The sequence below is a fragment of the Rattus norvegicus genome, chromosome 3 (genome assembly GCF_021556685.1).
Source record: "Rattus norvegicus strain SHRSP/BbbUtx chromosome 3, alternate assembly SHRSP_T2T, whole genome shotgun sequence".
NCBI lineage: Eukaryota > Metazoa > Chordata > Mammalia > Rodentia > Muridae > Rattus > Rattus norvegicus.
In genome coordinates, this window is record NC_141536.1 from 69,111,662 (window position 1) to 69,131,260 (window position 19,599).

Here is a 19,599-nt window from a genome sequence, read left to right on the forward strand (position 1 = left end):
AAAATGCTGGCCCTGATTAAGCCAGCCTCCGACCAGCCTTCCAGAAATCTACATGGGGAAAACCAGTGTTTTGTGTGAGGCAACAGCTTATCAGTATGTGCATGTCCTGTCAATCAACAGACGCCATTTCTTCTTATATCCTTGGAAGCATGTCTAATTTCCCTTACCTGGTGCTACAGAATGAGCCCACAGCTTCGTATATGCCAGACAAGTCCTTTATCACCAAGTGAACTTTGATACAGTGGAACCACACAAGGGGAACTTCAGCCAGAGTAGGAGTGATCAATTTTGTTGGACACCAGTTAGTTAGAATATTGGCCATCTCAAGAGCGCCACCCATTGACTGGCCCCAGAAGCACAGTTGTGTGAGATTTCTAGCGATTGTCTACTTCCTGTCTGGAAGTCCCTGTCCGGTTCCACCCCCGTTTCCTCCCCCCCCGCCCCCCCCCACCCTCAGTGGGAGAAAGTGGAGGGCGCAAAAGAGACCGCGCAAACTGCCACACATGGCTGCGAATGCAGGTTTCTTTTATTTTTGGCCATCGCCTAGTACGTATGTGTGTCTGGTTGGGATGCGTTTGGGGAGCAGCAAGGAATGAGAGGAATTTTGCAGAAGTACTTTTAATGTCGTTGAGGCCGGTGCCACCCGTTTTATGCCTGGTGGTATAAGAGCACCTCGAGGCCATGGTTGGCAGCAGTCCCCGCTTCCTCCTCCCGCACGGCTTTGCCATTCATTTCTTTTTCGTCTTCACCAGCCCTTTCTGTACAAGGCTACGGTATAGCTCCTGGATGTAAGTGTAGACACACTTGGAATCGGGCACTGCCAGCCGCACCATGTCATCCACCTCCAGCAGCTGGGCGCAGTCGGCTAGTTTCCTGAGGGGAAGGTGGAAGGAGGAGCATAGGGTCAAAGGTGAAGTGGGAGCGGAGGAGATGGGTGGGTTCAGGGAGTGAAAGGCACCAAACCAGCCATCCCAGTGTGTGCTGGGTCACCCTGCAGGGAGACTAAGACATATATATATATATATGTTCAGTGGACCTGGGTCTCCATATCTTCACATGGACCTATGTTCTCCAGTCTGTATGATCCTCCTCCTCCCACATGTAGAGCTGTGATCTGGGTCAAGGACAGCAAATATTTAAGAGGACAGAACATGACTCCTACCCAGAGTACTGACTTACGGCAACCCTAACAGCTTCATTCAATTAGATGACCTATTTATTAAGCACCTACTGTGTGCCAGGCACTCTTCTACTTGTGAGCAGTGAATAGCCAAAACTCTGTTCTCGAGGTACCCACAGTGATCGAGTACATGAAGCAGAGGGTGTATGTGATTGGTGAGAGGTCTTATGGAGAAAAGAATAGCGGGAAAGGGCCACTCTATGCTAGAGAGGGCGTCTGATAATTTTAATAGGGTACTTGAGGAAGGATTCGAGAGTAAATAGGGAAGCCAGGTGGAGAGAGCATTTGCAAAGGCTCTAATGCAGGACTGCTTGGTGTGTTTCCGGACTGCAGGGAACCTAGCAAGTCCTCATTTTCTAACATATCAGCTGTACTTTGAGGCTACTTGATACCCCTGGGCTCTGCCAAGGCTGATAAGCTGGGCTAATCACTTCCCAGTGCCAGGTGTCTTATCAGCTAGTTCTGCAAGATGGTCTCGGTTACTCTGCTTTATCACTAACAAGCAGAGGAGGAACTGAGCTGAGAGGGTTTGGTGCTTTGCCCAAGGTGAAAGAATGTAACAGTTGGGACTCAACCCCAGGCCTGCCCAATGCCTTTGGCACCTTGGCTTGAGGAGACTAGATCTCCGAAGTTTGGGCTGCTGGAGCCAGCCAGCCATGGGGGCTAGCAACGGGAGCAAGAAGGCCCCAGTGGAAATCTTTCTTGGGGCTGCCACAGCTGGGCTGAAATCCAAGTCACTGGCGTGGGAGCTGGGGGAGGGGCACAGATGGGAGAGTTTTGAAAAATGGGACAGACTCACTGCACCCACACCTCAGCCCGTGGGTGTGGGTTAGTTGCTGGTCCCCTAAAACTGGAGAGGCAAACCTTTTATGCTCCCTCAGCAGTGTAACTGATAAAGCCCACTGGGCCTTTGGATTGGCTCTTCCTTCCTTTCATAGAAAGATTTTGGGAACTCCTTTGATGGCCCAGATCAGAAGATCAGGGCGATAGCTGTGGCAGAGGCCCCCTTTCAAGTCCTGTAAGACCCTCCCAGAGAGGCCAGGGAGTTAGGAAAGGGGAGTAAGGATTCGAACCTGGGCACCTCAACTATGATTCTCCACTCTGTTCCTGTAATTCTCCCTAGCCTCAATCCCATTCCGTTGCCTGGTGCCTCGCAGAGCCTGTGGTCATCCTCTGCTCTTCTGTGGTTCCACAGAAACCAGGCTTGCACTCTCTAGGTCGGGGTGTTTGGTGGGGCAGAGCTGCCTCCTCTTGTTACCATAGCTTAGTTAGCCCAGGAGTGTACATAACACCCTGTAGGGTATCCAACAGGGACATGGGAAGACCCTACCCCCTCTGCCCATCTCCACCTGTGAGGATTCAATGAGTGGGTCTGAGCAGACGTTTTGCAGATGCGCACTTGGTTTATAGAACCTCCACTCGTTGGGTATTGCTGGGCTGGAACTTCATGGTCCCTGACCTTATCTTCCAACCCACAGCAGAGCAACCTAAAACTGGAAGAGTTCAGAATCTAGTTGGAATGTTGTGCTTGTTTGCCTCTGTTTCCAAATGTTGGGATTAAAGGCACATTCCATCGCGCCTGGCCATTCGGTGACTTTTAAATGGCATCCTTGTGTCTAAGGATGACACAGAGACCCCCTTAGGAAGAGAGGGTTGGCCACTGATCTCCACCTAACTGGAAAGCCTCCCCTTAATATGAGTAGCATGTAGCTCGTTCAACCAACATTTGAGAAAGCCTGCTGTTAAAAAAAAGAAGAGATGGCTCAGCGGTTATGAGCACTGGCTGCCCTTTCAGAGGTCCCAAGTTCGATTCCCAGCAACTGCATGGCACCTCACCATGTCTGTAATGCCAGCTCCAGAGAATCCAGTACCCTTAGACATACATGCGGGCAAAGTCTGGGTCAATATATGCTCATGTATATTCCTGATGGAGATACACATCCCTACTGGTGGGTGACCAGGCCTGGGTTAGACTAGATACTTTAGCATCCTAATTCCTAGGGTTTCTTTCTTTGTTTCTTTCTTTCTTTGAGACAGATCCCCCTGTAACACAAGCTGATCTCCAACTCTGTGAAGGATGAACTTGAACTCTTGGTTCCGGTGCCTCCAGCTCCTGAGTGCTAGGATTACAGGTGTGCACGATCACATGTGTTGGTTAAACACAGGCCTTTGTGTGTGGTAAATGAGCACTCTATAAACTGTCCTACATCCACAGGCACTGACTGATTGATATTATTGATTGATTGATTGATTGATTGATTATTGACTGACTGATAGGTTGGATTTTACGATAGAGATGAGGCTTCTCAGCAATCCTCCTGTTTCGGCCTCAAGGTGCTGAAATTATAGACACACATCACTATGTGTGGGCTTTAGAAAAAGCGCCTGGCTGCCCATCAGGGGCCTGAGTTGCTCTCTTGCTAGCCATGCCCTCCGTACAACCTTGCCTCCATTGGTGACTTAGAAGTTTCTTGCTGGGCTCCTCTTCCAGGGTGGAGGTATGAGGTTGAAGAGTGTAGGACTCCCATGCATGCCCTTTTTACCCCTCTGGCAACCATGTTTTTTTGTTGTTGGTAGTTGGTTGATTGGCTTTGTATTAAGATGGGCTCTCACTGCACATCCCAGAAAATCCCAGAGTAAATGGTAATTATCAGAGTAACCGTGATGTCACTCGTTATGGTAACAGTAATGGAGCCAAGAGTTTTTGAAGCACTTGCTGTGGGTTAGGCCCTGTTACAGGTACCTAATTATGTTTCTGAGTTCTTATCTCTGTAAAAGAGGAAACGTCATAGGACTTAGAGGCTCTGGGAAGTAAAGGAGAATGGTTATGTCCAAGGTCACACAGAATCAAAATCTGTACCCTCTTGTCCAATACCAGAAGGCCTGCCTTTCTTCTCTCTCTTACTCTGCTTGAAATTTGAATTTTCTCTGGCTGTGTGTGTTCCTGTGCACATGTGTATGCAGGGTTGTGGAGGCCAGAAGTCAGGCTTGGATGTTGTACCTCAGGCACAACCCATCTGGTTATTTGAGTCCTTGGTCTCACACCAATTAGAGTAGTTTGGTCAGCAAGGTCAGGGTCTGCCTGTCTCTGCTACACTTGGGATTTTACATGTGTCCTGGATGGAACTCTGGTCTTCAAGGTTGTGCAGTAAGCATCTTACCAACTGAAACATCTCTCCTGCCCACTGTGTCAGGGCACCTGTCTGCCATTACATTTGCACATATGTACTTATGATCTCTCTCTTCATTTAGAATATAAGTCACAAGGATGGTAATTTTGTCTATTTAAGCCATTTACCTAAAGGTACAAAAAAAAAAGCAACAACTCAGATACAATACTATGTTGGCACTATTCTCTGATCGCCTGCCCTGCACCCTGGGCACCCATCTGGACTCCCCTGAGGCCACCCACCTCCCTTCTGACTCTCCATCCCAGAACTGAGGCTTACTCTGCAGTAGAGAAAGCTAGCGTGAAGTTGTGCCGGCGCTTTGTTGGGTCCAGCTCTGCATAGTCAAAGGCGTCTGGAAAAAACTTGTGGATGAGGGCACAGAAGGCCATGCCGCTGCTCCAGCTGGAGGAGAAGTTTTGGATGTCCACGTGCTGAGATAGGCAGGCAGGGAACAGAAGACCTTAGTGACCCCGGGCTGAAGAGTCTGGACTTTGCCTCTCCCACCCTTTGGAATCTGAAGCCTCAGATTCTCCACCACACTATTGCCCTAGGGAAAAATGTCCCCTGTCCCTGTTGTATCCCCAGCCCGTGCCCACCTCGTAGTTTCTCGTCATGGCCCGGCACCACTCCAAAAGCATGTTCTTAACACCACCAATGGCTGCCCCGGCTGCCTTTGTGTTCCGGAACAGTGCAGTGGGGCCAGAGGCTGCCCTGTGAAGGGAGGAGCAAGATGCTACAAATGGCCGGCTGTTGTGGGGAATCTCTAGCTCCAGGTGTACGGTTTGGCCTTGATGGTTTCTACTGGCCCCTAGGCCTCCCTCCCTTGGCCCCATCCACAAATCCTAGGGAAATCTCAGCCCACCCTGGCTCCTGGTTGGGATCCTACCCGCCAAATTTGTCCATGATGGCCTTCCGATTCTGTGCACGTGGCCCTCGGGGCCGGGTGGGGGCCGACACCCTGCGTTCTGGTGCCCGTTCCTTCTTTTTCTCCGAGGGAAGGGGCTCTGTGGGGCTCTCTGGCACCTCACTGGGCGAAGATTCACTACACAGAGAAGTTGCAGAAGCAGGAAAGGTGATTGAACCGACACTACAGGCTGCATGGGAACTGGGCAGAAGTCACTGTCATATACAAGTCTGTACGTGTATGCTTGATCAGAGCACGCACTCATCCTGTGCCTACTGGAAGGGCCAAGAAGCAATAAACAGACTCAAGCTAACTCTGTGGAGCATATGGTCTGTCGAGGCCGTATGACGCAAACCTGGGGCACATCTGGGGTCTGACCTGAGTTTAGATCCTGGCTTTGCTATTATTCTCTGTGTGATCTTGCGACTGTCACCTGACTTCTCAGAACCTCAGCTTTCCCATCTGTAAGGTGGGGATAAGAATGCCTACCTGGGGGTTGGGGATTTGGCTCAGTGGCAGAGCACTTGCCTAGGAAGCGCAAGGCCCTGGGTTCGGTCCCCAGCTCCGAAAAAAAGAACCAAAAAAAAAAAAAAAAAAAAAAAGAATGCCTACCTGACAAGGTGATTCTGTGGCCTACAGAAGCTCAGGGTCAGATACCCGCAGTTGCTACAAAAGCTGTGCAAATGCTTGATGAGTATTCACCGGTTACCCTTCCTCAAGAGACAGGCAGGGTGATGGAAGAATATGGCTGGCTCTCTAGAACTTTCCATTTGCCCAGCACCATGCTCAAATGGTTTGTGCTCACTAGTCCTTGGGGCCTACATAACCCTGGATATCCACAGAATTGTTAAGTTCACTTCACAGATGCAAAGAAGCTGAGTGACACTGCCAAGGTCACGTGACTGGTAAATGGCAGAACCATTGTCCGAACTCCGGACTGAATTATTAGAGAGTTGTAGAGAAGTCACAGGACCTGAAGAGGCTTCAGCCACGGAGCAGGAGGCAGACCAGGCATCGTTCATGCCTCTGATTCCATTTGTTTTCTGGGATCTGTTTGGGATACAAGCCTGAGGGCCAGGGATCCTAGAAATCGGGTTCTTGGGAGGCCCAGAAAGAGGTGATGGTTGACTTCAAAAGGAGCAGGAGAAAGGAGTCAGAGCTCTAGGGCTTGACTTTACCTGGCTGAAGCACTGGTCTCTCCAGATGCTGTAGACTCTGGACCCAACCCATCTGGAGGGAAGGAATAGAGTAGAAGGAAGCTGAGGCTATCTGTGATGTGCTCTCTGGGTCCTCCTCCTTCAGGTTAGCCATGCAACATCCTGGGCTGTCCCTTACCTGGGCTGAGGCTGGTCCCCTCATCTGTGGGGCTCTCGGGCCAGTCCTCGGGGGAGCTGGGAATCACCGCTGCCCTTTCTTCTGATTCATTTTCCTTACCTTGTTCCTCCTGCTCTTCAGTGGGACTCCCTGGCTCCTGGAATGAATAGGATCTATGTAGGCAGCTACCCAAGGCTTTCTAAGAACTTCAGAAAAATTTGGAAGGCATCCTGAACCACACTCTCCTTTCCCTATCCCCACTTATTTTGATAACTGGTAGAGGAAGAGTGTATTTTCCCAAGGTATTATGGTTTGGATAGAAAGTGGCCACACCACTATTGATAGGTGGTTGTATCATGAGGTCTTTAATCTCATCAACAGACTGTCCTATTGATGAGTTCATAGCTTATGAGCTTTTATAGGAGGTAGAGTTTAGTTAGAAGATCTATCACTGGGGCTGTGCCTTCGAAGGGCATATCTTTTATGTGCTGTGTGTGTCCCTATGTGATGTGTGCATATGTCTGTGTGTGTGTCCCTGTGTGTGTATGGGCGCAGGCATGCTGCAGTGTGTGTGTGTGTGTGTGTGTGTGTGTGTGTGTGTGTGTGTGTGTCAGAGGATAACCTCAGGTATAATCTTTACTTCCTCCTCTTTTTTTTTTTTTTTTTGGTTCTTTTTTTTCGGAGCTGGGGACCGAACCCAGGGCCTTGCGCTTCCTAGGCAAGCGCTCTACCACTGAGCTAAACCCCCAACCCCACTTCCTCCTCTTTTGAGACAAGTTTTTTTTTTGTTGTTGTTGTTTGCCTGTGTATAACAGGATTCTCTTCTCAGTCTTGGCCTCCCATCAGGCACACTGGGATTACAAATGTGTATTACTGGCCCTGACTTTGACATAGGCTCTGAGGATTTGAAACTCAGAACTTAGCTTGCTTAGCAAGTGTTTGTACCCAACTATCCATCTTCCCACAAAAGAGAATGTCTTATGTTCAGAGATTTCTCGTCTCTTGTTTCTTGCTTCTTGGCTGCCGTAGGAAAGCAATTTTCTTATGTTGTGTCCTTTCGTGTATTTCTGCCTTATCAAAGGCCTAAAGGCAATGGAGTCAGGACTGAAATCTTTGAAACCATGTTCCAAAATAAAACTTTTCTGCTTTAACTTGATTTCCTTGGGTGTTTTGTAGTAGTATCAACAACAAGCAACAAACCCACAAACAAACAAGGGAATCATGGGGGCTTCGATTCCAGAGGGGGAGAAGGCTTGAGACCTTTCTGTATGCCCTACTCACCACCAACTCCTTTGTGTCACTTCTGGCCTCTTTCCCATCAACTTCCTGAAGCTGAGGCTCGGCCTGGTCTTTCACATCAGCCTTCTTTTGAGATTCAGTCTCAGCCTCTTTGACAGTAACCTCTGCTCCAGCATCCTCCTTGAATTCAGGCTCAGCCTTATCATTCACATCTGATTTCTCCTTAGATTCTAGATTGGTCTCTTTCTCATCAACCTTCTGCTTCTCCAAGGGCAGCACGGCTTCCTCTTTCTCCGTAACCTCACTGGGTTCAGGTTTTGTCTCTTCTTTCTTACCAGTGTCTTCCTGAGAAGACACTGTGGTGTCTTCCTTCCCACCTTTCTCCTCGGCAAGGTCAGCCTTGGCTTCCTCCTTCCCTCTGGCCTCCCCTTGCGAGTCTGTCTTGAGCTCCTCTAATATACTTGCTTCCACCGGGCATCCCCCTGATATACCACCCTCAGATGCTGCTTTACACGAATGTTCTGCCCCATCTGGAGGCTCTTCTTTGTCATTTGTCCCAACTGTGCCTTCGGCCACCTCTTCTGCAGTGCCTTCGGCCACCTCTTCTGCAGTGCCTTGACTTCCTGGTGTTGCAAGATTCCCTGCAGTTGGGGAGACAGTGGTCCCATCCTCAGAGGGGTTCCCTTCTGTCTGTTCCATGTCTAGAAAGATAAGAAATGAAGACATTACTGCACACTGCCCTGGCATGAGGTGATGACCCTGCCCTCTTAGTGCCCTGACTCAGGAGTCAAGAAGTCTGTAGTTCTGCCTGTTTCCCTTACTCATTGGGCATGACATCAAAGACCGCTCTCCCTGTGGAAATAAGAAGGACATAGAGGGTTCTCTCTGCTAAAGTGGGGCAGCTGGAGCATGTTGACTTGATGTTGGATGGAATTTACCCAGTGCCCTTCTGTAAGTATGGCTGTATTATTATTTTGAAGCAGAGTCTCCTGTAGCCTAGGCTGGTCTCTCCTTTTAGCAGAGGATATCCTTGAAGTCTTAATCCTACTGCCTCTGTCTCCTGAGTGCTGGGGTTAGACGCTTGTACCACCACACTTATTGTTATTGCACCACCATATCATCATCATCATCATCACCACCACCACCACCACCACCACCACCACCACCACCACCACCACCACATCTAGGGTTTCATGCATGCAAGGCATCACTTTACCCCTGACTGAAATGCTCAGCCTTGTCGTGTCATGCTTTTAAAACAATATTTGCCTCATTTTGATTAAGCCAATGAGGTGGTCACAATTTAATACCATCATTCCACAACATGAGAGGAACAATCGCCCCCTAGAGCCCAAAGCAGGCAGGTGTATAGAACTGGGCAGCCCTGCTTTGCTTCCATTGTGTGGATTTTCAATTACCTTCTATTTCTGGTAAGGGACATGGAGCTTCCATCTCCAGCAGTGATCTAAAGTGTCTTTAAAATGCATTATTGGATTTAAAAATAACTTAATTCAAAACAAGACAGGCCTTTAGGAAACTTGAGTAGAGAAGGTACAAATGTCAAATCATAGAGGTGATGTAAAAATACTCAAGCCAGGGAGTCCCTGGGCAGGCTAGTCTCTGAACCTCTGTGATTCTTCCAAAAGTGGGTGGGAAGAGTTTGCTCTGGTGAGATAATAGAATCACATCCTCTCTAGCCTGCAAAGCTGGCCTCTGCCTGCTCCTGGGTGTATGTGGAGGAGAGGATGCCTTCGCTTGGTGATTCTCATTTGAGTATAGTATACAGTTATGGAGTAGGGGGAGTTCACTTCAGTTCCTTCACTGTCTTCTCTTGTTGGGGTTCTAGTTACAAAGAAAACAGTTCCCAAATGGGGCTGAGGGCATGACTCAGACAGTACAATAAGTGGACACTCTTGTCATTGGCTAAAAATACCTCCTGCCCTTGGCAGTACTTTCTTGGTGAGAGTATCCAGGATGTCTCAGTAAATTGGAACAGATCACAGGCAGCATGAAGACAGGATCTGCTTCTGTTGACTATTTCAGTCTTCCTGTTCTTCTGCACAAGAGTCCAGAGGTCCCTGGATCTGGTGCCCTCTACTTTCTAAGAAGCAGATGGGGCTTCGTAAACATATGAAGGCTGTTCACACAGTAGCCTGTTCATGGTGCAGCAGCTCTAGTCATACATTCTAACAAGAAGGTTCCCCCTTGCTGTGTGCCTGTGTGGCAGCGTGAAGGAAAGATAGCCAGGGGGGTTGGGGATTTAGCTCAGTGGTAGAGCCCTTGCCTAGCAAGGGAAAGGCCCTGGGTTCAGTCCCCAGCTCCGAAGGAAAAAAAAAGATAGCCAGGCAGTCATAGCACACAGACCCTGACCTTCTAACCACTCACTTTTTTTTTTTTGGTTCTTTTTTTCAGAGCTGGGGACCGAACCCAGGGCCTTATGCTTCCTAGGTAAGCGCTCTACCACTGAGCTAAATCCCCAGCCCCTAACCACTCACTTTTGAGCTCAAGGGATTCCCAGGGCCCCAGCTTTAGATTGGAGTTTCTAGACAGTACCCTGTAGAAGTATGCCACAAACAAAGGTGCTGTGGATCGGAGGGCAGGTACAAAAGCTCCTATCCAACCTCCAACTCTGTATAAACTGGGCAGAGTGCTACAGGCATGGAATCCTAGCACTTGTGAGGTAGAAGGAGGAGGATCAATCTCAGCTATATGATGTTCTTGAGGGCAGCTGGGGCTGTGTCTCAAAGAAGAAAAAGAGGAGGAGGAGGGAGAGGAAGAGGAGGAAGAAGAAGAAAGGAAGATGCATTTATTCACTGACCCAAGGTTATTCCAAATATAGCCAGCTTTTCTTAGAGATCTACAGCATCATTAGCACTTAAGTAGGTATCAGGTGCCACTGAGTTTAAAAAACTGAATGCTTAGCTTAATATCATTGAACTCACCTTTCCTTAAACCTACCTGGCCATGAACTCTCTCTTTGCTCTCTTTCCCTACTGAAATGTTTTCCACGAGATATTCCTGTTACCCTCTTTGACAAAACCATGCTCAAGGTCTGAACGAGGCACAAACTCTCTTCCCTCTCTGTTGCCTGTCCTTGCGATTGTGAGCCAGGAGTGAAAGTCACTGAGGTCTTACAGGGACTCCAGCTCCCACTGTTTACTGTGTGATGCTTGATCTGCATTCTAATTTCTAGAGCTAGAAACAGATCCCAGTCCATATGCATAGCGGAGGACTTAGGCCACTAGCACATGGGAAGTGTTTGGAAGGAGCCCTTAGTCCACAGCTTGCCTAGTGTAGATGAACTGTGTCATTCCTGAGCCACAGTGAGGTGCTGATCTGGTCTCCAGGGCATTCACTAGTGATACAAGAGAGGGCTGAGTGTCAGTAAGAGGATACCCCCAAGTGAGGCGCATTTGGCTAAGACATAGCTGTTTGCTTCAGCCATCTTTTCCCCTAGCTGCACACTACATGTGTGAGGTGGAAAGGATGAGACAGTATGCATATGAGCATTCCCATACGCACGCGCCCGCGCACACACACACACACACACACACACACACACACACACACACACACACCTCAGCTACCTTGCCTTTTTGTCACCTCTGCTTCCCCTCCAGGCTTGTCATAAATAGACAAGGAGTGAAGAAGCTCTGAATTCTGAGGAGCAAAGATAACACCCCCTTCCCCCAATGCTCCCGGTTCTATAGCAGCTTACAGCTTACACTGATGCACTCCATCTTACCTTAGTCATCCCTTGCTTGACCCCTCAGGAAGGTATAAGTAACCTCATTTTATAGTTTAGGGGTCTGGTTTAGCTAGTAGCATTCCTGTGACTAAAGTCATAAGAGAATTAAATTGGCCAAACTATACCTGGAACCAAGGTCTCCTGAGTCCAGAGTTAGAGCGTGTACTAAAGATACTTTCCCCACTAGATCCTCAGCCCAGTGCCCTTTCAACAGCCCCAGCTCATAAGGGTGGGCAAGTAACCCGTGGGGAGGAGCCCATGGATAAGGCTGAGGAGGTCCTCTTTCAGCTAAGTGCACACTAGACTTCACGAAAGGAACACTTCTCAGCACTCCTTTCCTGCTTTTCTCTCTGCTTCCTTCTTCCCTCTTTTCCCTGAACCCCAACTGTTACCCCTGTATTGTGCTCAGTTCAGCTCTTCAGTCCAACTATAGAGTGGGAAGATTGCTGTCTCTGTGATGCGTCTCTCCCACTGCTGCTCGATCTCTCTCCCAGTAGTTCTGAGGCCCCTACCTTACCCACTTCAGTCCTCACCTGGAGAGGCCATTGCATCCTACCCACTCCCCAAGACTTCCACCTGTCATCCTCCCTCCCTACCAGCCCTCTTCATAGATGGCCATCTGCAGGCCACTCTGTACTTGATCTCAAGGTCACCCAACTCCTTTAGGCATTGAAAAAGAATAGGCGTAGTAGAGAGTTAGGAAGCAGCCTGGGTTTCTCTCATTGTAGGGTCCTCATTGAAAGATCTGGGTCATGGAAGGTAAGAGTAGGGGCTAGAAGATACAGGAAGTAATTAGAAAGGGAACCACAGCTTTTCTTACCTGTGGGGTTCTGCCTGCAGCTTGGAGCTCTTGCCTCGTTCTAGCTGAGTAGCCTCCCTCCCATCGTCCTTTAAGCTCTGGTGGCTTTTACTTCCACCCCACCCCACCCCACCTTCAAGAGGTCTGGGCTTCAGGAAGAGCATTGTTTACTGCTCTGTTGGTACAACACTTTCTCTTAGACTGGGAGGCTCAAATTTCCCCTGAAGATCTGACAGGTGGCACCTTTCAATCATGCTGTGTCCCTCTCACTGACTGGCCCTAACATCTTTCCTGTGATCACCGTCCTTCCTGAAGTGCTCTGCCTATGGAGACCTTGACAAGCAACAATCACTCAGGGGGCCCATTTGGAGCATGGTCTCCAGCTCTCTGGTTGACCGTGATTATCCAGAGCCAGGGTCAACCTTCCGTGCTCCCTTAGCCCCTTGCTTCCAGCCTTCCTCTAATTTCCCTATTTAGTCCTCTATAGACAAAGTAGCTACTGAGGGGGTGGGCTCCTTCAGAAGGTGGTAAATGGGGCAGCTGCCAACTGTGGGCTCACACTGGACCAGGAAGCTTGAAAGGGAAGGGGCCAAGAGAAGAGAGAACCAATGAAATACTGGACTTTTAGCATCTTCATCATAAATAACTCGTTGGTTCTGTTGACTGCTACATGTTCAATTTTGAATATATATATGTGTGTGTGTGTGTGTGTGTGTGTGTGTGTGTGAACATATGTGTGTGTGCTTGTGTGTGTATGGGGTGTGTGCGTGTGTGTGCGTGTGTGTGTGTGTGTGTGTGTGTGTGTGTGTGTGTGTAATTAAGGTTTTGCTCTGAAAACCAAAACAAAGCAAGTCCTTATCCTGGCCATTTGGAGAGTGTGGGCAGGGATACTCCTCCCATTGATGAAGCCTGTGACTCCTCCAATTCCCCTCCCCCAGTCCCTTTCACTCAGTCGGACTGGCTTGCTTCCTATGCTGTAAATAAATCTAATCAGTGCTTTCCAGACTAAGAACTGGGTTTTTCCTTCTGCTCTTTGTGAGGCTGGCTCCTTCTCATTATTCTCAATCCAACTCAAATTTCGTCCTCTAATGAGGTCCTCCATTGTTAAGCTCCCTCCATCAAGTCTGCCTGCTTATGTACTGTAAAATATTTGCCAGAATCAAAAATTGCATTTGGTGGCACATGCCTTTAATCCCAGCATTTGAGAGACAAACTCAGGCAGATTTCTGTGAGTTCAAGGCTACTCTGGTCTACAAAGCAAGTTCCAGGACAGCCAGGGCTATACAGAGAAACCATATCTTGGACTGGAGGATGGCTCAGTGGTTAAGAGCACTGACTACTCTTCCAGAGGTCCTGGGTTCAATTCCCAGCAACCACAACCATCTGTAATGGAATATGATGCTCTCTTCTGGTGTGTCTGAAGATAGCTAGTATACTCATATACATGAAATAAATAAATACATTTTAAAAAGAGAGAAAAAGAGAAAAAATAAAAAGAGAGAAACGTGTCTTGAAAAGCAACAGCAAGTGGCACTCTGGGGTTGGAGGGAAGGTTCAGTGGTTAAGAGCATGGCACTCACTGTCTTTATGGAGTACCCAGTTCCCAACACGCACATAATAGGTTACAGCCCATCTGTAACTGCAGTTCCAGGGGATCTGATGCCCTTATCGGACCTCCAAAGGCACACATGTCATGCACTATGCACATGCAGGCCAAACACTTGTACACATAAAATAAAAATCAATAGATCTTTAGAAATCATTGAAGTTGCATTCTCTCTCTCTCTCTCTCTCTCTCTCTCTCTCTCTCTCTCTCTTCTCTATGCTCTATGAGGACAGGGAATCTTTTCTCATGCTCACAAGCTTTGCCTGGGTCATGTTATGTTCTTGATAAATAAATATCAAATAAACAATTAATCAAGAAAAGCAGGGGGAGGGGAGCTGGGGTCAATGGCTGGGATGATATGAAGGAGAGATTATTCTGTGAAGCCAGGTTTGGGGACTGATATTCAAATAAGTGTAACATCTGTCCTTTTCACTATCTTCCAGGGCTTGAGAGATGGCTCAGAGGTTAAGAGCACTGTCTGTTCCTCCAGATGTCTTAAGTTCAATTCCCAGCAACCACATGGTAGCTCACAACCATCTGTAATGGAATCTGATGCCCTCTCCTGGTGTGTCTGAAGACAGCTTACAGTGCACTCACATAAAATAAATAAATGTCAAAAAGAAATTATCTGCCAAAGACAGGTGAGTTCTCCCTTATGTCTCTGCCTTGGTGATTTTTTTCTTCCTTTAACTCATTTCTTGTCCTGCTGTCATGAGATAATAAAATCAGCCTACTAGAAGATTGTGGCATCGGTCATCAAAACTTCTGCTGGGTAACTCCTTCATTCTTTGATGCAATGGTCAGTGAACACCAAGTAGGTGCTGGAGATAACAGCACTGGACACAACGGAAAACAGGCCAGAGACGATAACTTAGTGTGATGAGTTAGTACTCACCTGAACAAGTAAAACATGTACTATATTAGATGGGGCAGGCTCTATAAAGTAAGTGAAGCAGGGCAAGCAATAGGGCGTTCTCTTTATTTTTGCTTTTGTTTTGTACTGAGGAGAATATATTTGTAGACACTGCAAGTGATATGGGAACAAAGACCTCAAGTTGGGCCCTTTAACCTGTGCCAGTTACTGTTCAACTAGAAAGAATGGCATATGTTTGATGTATTTGATAGGATATTGAAAGACCCCCGGAGCCGGGAGACCCTCACTCAAGTCTCGGGATGACTCGACCCACCAAGAACTCACCAGAGACTGATCTTGATGCAATCAATAAGAGGTTTATTGATAGGGAGGACAGAAACCAGCATTCTGGGGTCAAGACTCGTATCTCACGCAGGGGTAGAGGAGTTTGACCTCGAATGGTTGGGAGAAGGGGTATTTAAAGGAAAAACCATACCGAATCACAAGGAAGAACCTCCTGTTTCTCATGATTGTTCTTTAAGATTTTAATCTAACTTTATGGTTCACCAGTTCCTGCTACTATGGTCAGCTGCTATTATGGTCAGCTGCTATTATGGTTAGCTAGTTTGTGGAACAAAGTGGCTGAACCAGCTGGTGCAATTACTCTTTCTGTGATCAGCTAGTTCCTGGAACAGGCAGTTCCAGGGTCCGACTCTTTTTCTTTCTTTTGTCTTCAACTTTTGTCTAGGGGGCAATTTTAAACTTTTTCCTTTCAATATCAGCATGACAGGGCAAAGCACTTCAGCAGGAGAATAGTTGGAAGTAAAAGGAAGAAAATAGGGTTGACGAATCATGTGGGATTTGTCCTGGTTCATATTGATTACCTACTTATAGGATCTAGAACCATGTAGAAGATAAACCTCTAGGCAAGTCCATGAGATAATTCTATATTGGGTTAACTGAGGTGAAAAGACTGGCCCTATAAATATCTAGCAACTTCCCATGGACTGGGAGAGCTGAGTGAGTAAAAAGGACAGAGTGGATGAGTACCAGCATTCCTCTGTGGTCTTGACTGTGGACGTGCTATGAGTAGTTGCCTCCCATTCCTGCCACAGTGGGATGGAATGAACCAAAAGCTGAGGTAAGCCATTTGTTCTGTAGGTTGTTCTTCTCAGGGGATGGATTACATCACGGAGAGAAGCAGAACAGGGTCTTATAAGCTACTGAGGAGACTTTGGCTTTCTCCATGATTAGAAACCACTGCAGCATCTAGGAGGTGAGTGACACAAACCAGCTGTAGGTTTTTTTTTTTTTTAACATCACTCTGGCTGCTGTTTTGAGACCAGTCAGATGTGAAGCATGGACAGGAGCAGGGAGAACAGCCTGAGACTAGCTTGGTGATTTGGTACAGTGTGTGATGGTCTGAGTCAGAGAGTCATCAGTGAAAGCAAGGAGAGTTGATGAGGATCAGCCACAGTGGAGACAGCAGTGAAGTCTGGCTGTGCTTTCTACTCAAGTTAATGGGACCGACTCTCACCTCCTGCTCCTCTCTGGGCAGTCCAGGAGACATTTATTTTTGTGCTCTCTGAGTCTCTTAAGAGTGTCGGGTCCCAGTGAGGAGATCCTGCAATCTTTTCTTTTGGGCTCCAGTCCCATCCAAAAAGGCAGTACTGACCCCAGAGTCAGTGATTCTCTCTAAGGATGGGAAAGATGGGGTGTGGGGTAGAGTGAGGGACCAGAGATTAGCAATTTGGGATGATGCCTGGATTCCAGTGATAGCCTCAGAAAGGGAAATTACTAAGGTACTTTTTTTTTTTACAAGAAACCATGGACAATTGGTAAGCCTTATTTGTAGAACCAAAAGTACTAACTATAGAATGTGAAAATCGCTTTTATTTCCTTTGATGAGAGCTGTACCCAAGCTGTGCAAATACAGGCTTAGACTGAGCCCTGACCATTTCTTACTCTGTTCTAACTATCCCTAGGCCTAGGCCTGGAAGCTTCTAGTCTCCATAAATCCAATCTTCCAAGCTGACTGATTCACTCTGGCTTCTCTTGACTTCCAACTGAATTGCTCTGCCTGGCCTCTCACTAACATGGGCAATATGTTCAATTGTTTTGGTTTCTTCTCATGTTCTGGCTCATGTGTCTTCACCTGTGTCTAGATTGTTCTCTCTGAGGCCTGTCTCTGTAAAAGTGTCCCAGTAAAACTGCCATTCATACACACCACACCACCTTTTCTCTCTCCTACTTTAAAAAAAAAGATTTATTTATTTTGTGTTTGTGAGTACACTGTAGCTGTCTTCAGACACACAAAAAGAGGGCATCAGATTCCATTGCAGATGGTTGTGAGGCACCATGTGGTTACTGGGAATTGAACTCAGAACCTCTGGAAGAGCAACCAATGCTCTTAACCTCTGAGCCATCTCTCAAGCCCCCTTTTTCCTACTCTTAAGTAGCCTCTTTCTCTCTGTGCTATTCTCAGGAGAGTTGGCTATATCCTATCTCTGACTCATTTAGCCAGATCTTTCTCTGAGCCATCACTTTGTCCCTCAATTAGACATCACTTTCAAACATGTCTGCTTTCTTCGGCAAACTAACTTTACTTTCATTGTTTGGGATTAAAGGTATGTTTGGGACTAAGGGAATGTTAAAGGTATGTCACTCCAGTCAGATCACAGAGACTTGGAAGGTCTTTGATAGGATCTCCTGCCAAAGCAACCATGTTGCTGGGTTAAAATTCTTCTACAGTAAAAGAAAGACAGGGCCACATAGCAATAATAACGGTAGCACCATTGTCAGCAAAAGCAATGATTTTCCAGGGTCTGAAGGGAGAGGAAGTAGGAAGTTGTTCAGTGTGTGTAGTTTTAGTTATGCAAGATAAAGGTCTTCTAGAGGTCTTCTGTGCAATACAGTGCATATAGAGAATAACACTATCGAGTACAAGTAGAGTGTCTTTTGTTAAATGTTCTAAGTACAGTAAAAAGATCCTTCTGAGAAGTTGGGGAAAATACTTGCAATAGGGCTGGGAAAATGGCTCAGGTGGCGAAAGAGCTTTCTTTGTGGTAGTAAGGTCCTGATTTGAGATCCCTAGAACAAATCTAACGTCAGACATGGTGGGATGGGTCCACAATTCCAAGACCCTATGGTGAGATGGGAGGCAGAGACAGGAGCATCTCTGAAAGCTTTCAGGCCAGCTAGGCTGGTATAGGCAGCAGCAAACACTAGATCTTGTTTAAACATGGTTAAAGTTAAGGATGGAAACCTGAGGTTGTCCTCTGACCTCCAAGCACACAATTCATTCTCTCACACACAAACATAAAAAGATAAATAAATTTTAAGTTGTCAATAGATTACATTAGGAAATAAGTGGGCTGGTGAGATGGCTTGCTGATATAGGTGATTACCCCCAAGCCTGACAGCTTGGGTTTGATTACTCTGAACTCCCATGATGGAAGGAGAGAATCAGCTTCTACCAGTTGTCCTTTGACCTCCACAAGCCCTTCGATTCCACCATGGGTGCATGTTCTTATAAATAAATTTAAATTTAAAAATAGTATGTCAAATGAACTGTATAGTTCAGTTATTGAGTGTTTGCTTACAATTCCTTCAGCACCGTGGAAGAGAGATGAAAAAAATCACTATTAGCTGAGAATGTGAAAATAGCACTTTGGAAAAAAGACTTCATCTGCTAAAGACAAGAATAGATCAAGAAAATGCGACTAAATATCAAGAATTATTAAATTGGGGCTGGAGAGATGGCTCAGTGGTTGAGAGTATTGACTGCTCTTCCAGAGGTCCTGAGTTCAAATCCCAGCAACCACATGGTGGCTCACAACCATCTGTAATGGGATCTGATGCCCTCTTCTGATGTATCTGAAGACAGCAACAGTGTACTTATAATAAATAAATAAATCTTTAAAAAAATATTAAATCTTGGTGTTCCTCATCATTTCTCCTTGCTTTCACTGATGACTCTCTGGCCCAGATCATCTCACACTGTACCAAATCACCAATGAAGTTCATTAGACTGTGTTCTCTGTGTGTTGCAGATTTGCCCTAATAAAAATAGTTTTAAAGGATAAAGCCGCAAGGCCCTGGGTTCGGTCCCCAGCGCCGAAAAAAAGAACCAAAAAAGGAGATAAAGCCAAGGGGTTGGGGATTTAGCTCAGTTAGGTAGAGTGCTTGCCTAGAAAAAAAAAAAAAAAGAAAGAAAGAAAGAAAGAAAAAGAGAAGGATAAAGCCAATAATTCTTATTGTTACATTTATTTTTTTATTTATTGTGCATGTGTATGGCTATGATAAAGAAGTGCAGTAAAACATGCTGCAGCGCTGGGGCAGTTGGTAGAGCGCTTGCCTGTAGCATGTGGTCCTACTTCCATCCCAGCACTGCAAAGTTCAGGCATAACGGCGCTCATCTGTAACCGCAGCCCTAGTGAGGTTGAGGCAGGAAATAAGTTCTAGGTCATCTTCGGCTACACCGCAAATTAGAGAGCCTGGGTTCCATGAGACCCTATCTCAAAAGCAAGCACAGAAGACCTCTATACATGTTTCCTTTTTCTGCGAGCAGCGATTTTGTATCCTTCTTTCTGCAACCCCACCAGTTAACGCAGTTTGTTCATTTACTAAAGTCTGGGTCCTACTCCCTGGGACTCTGATTTCACGAGTATGAGGTAACGTCTGGGCGTTGAGGTTTTTAAAAAAGTGCTCCAGGTGGTTTTAACATGCAAAACTGACAGGCTCCTTTGGGAAACGTTCTCCCTTCTTCACAAAAGATCCGTCTGCG

General features: G+C 46.8%; 1 protein-coding gene and 1 long non-coding RNA gene across 5 annotated transcripts; one reads left to right on the top strand and one right to left on the bottom strand.

Moving 5' to 3' along the window:
• Positions 1-504: 504 nt before the first annotated feature.
• Positions 505-12,421, bottom strand: Smtnl1 (smoothelin-like 1). 4 transcript variants are annotated; one of them, NM_001191739.2, is given in 8 exon segments: positions 505-873; positions 4,630-4,781; positions 4,947-5,061; positions 5,237-5,392; positions 6,433-6,484; positions 6,590-6,725; positions 7,850-8,508; positions 12,376-12,417. In NM_001191739.2, coding segments are annotated over 7 exon segments (1,413 nt in total). In that variant the 5' UTR covers positions 8,507-8,508; positions 12,376-12,417; the 3' UTR covers positions 505-728.
• Positions 3,218-18,747, top strand: LOC120101592 (uncharacterized). The gene is made up of 4 exons (XR_015684468.1): positions 3,218-3,312; positions 10,220-10,255; positions 14,404-14,601; positions 18,427-18,747. It is a non-coding gene; the product is annotated as an uncharacterized LOC120101592 (long non-coding RNA).
• Positions 18,748-19,599: the final 852 nt, after the last annotated feature.

Bases quoted from the DNA above. Each gene is read 5' to 3' on its own strand.
- Smtnl1 (XM_087651785.1), bottom strand. From the start codon at position 8,506: ATGGAACAGACAGAAGGGAACCCCTCTGAGGATGGGACCACTGTCTCC. The intron at 6,485-6,589 runs GTAAGGGACAGC...CCTTCCCTCCAG, and splicing joins GGGGACCAGCCTCAGCCCAG to ATGGGTTGGGTCCAGAGTCT. The intron at 874-4,629 runs GTAAGCCTCAGT...CCTTCCCCTCAG, and splicing joins CTAGCTTTCTCTACTGCAGA to GAAACTAGCCGACTGCGCCC.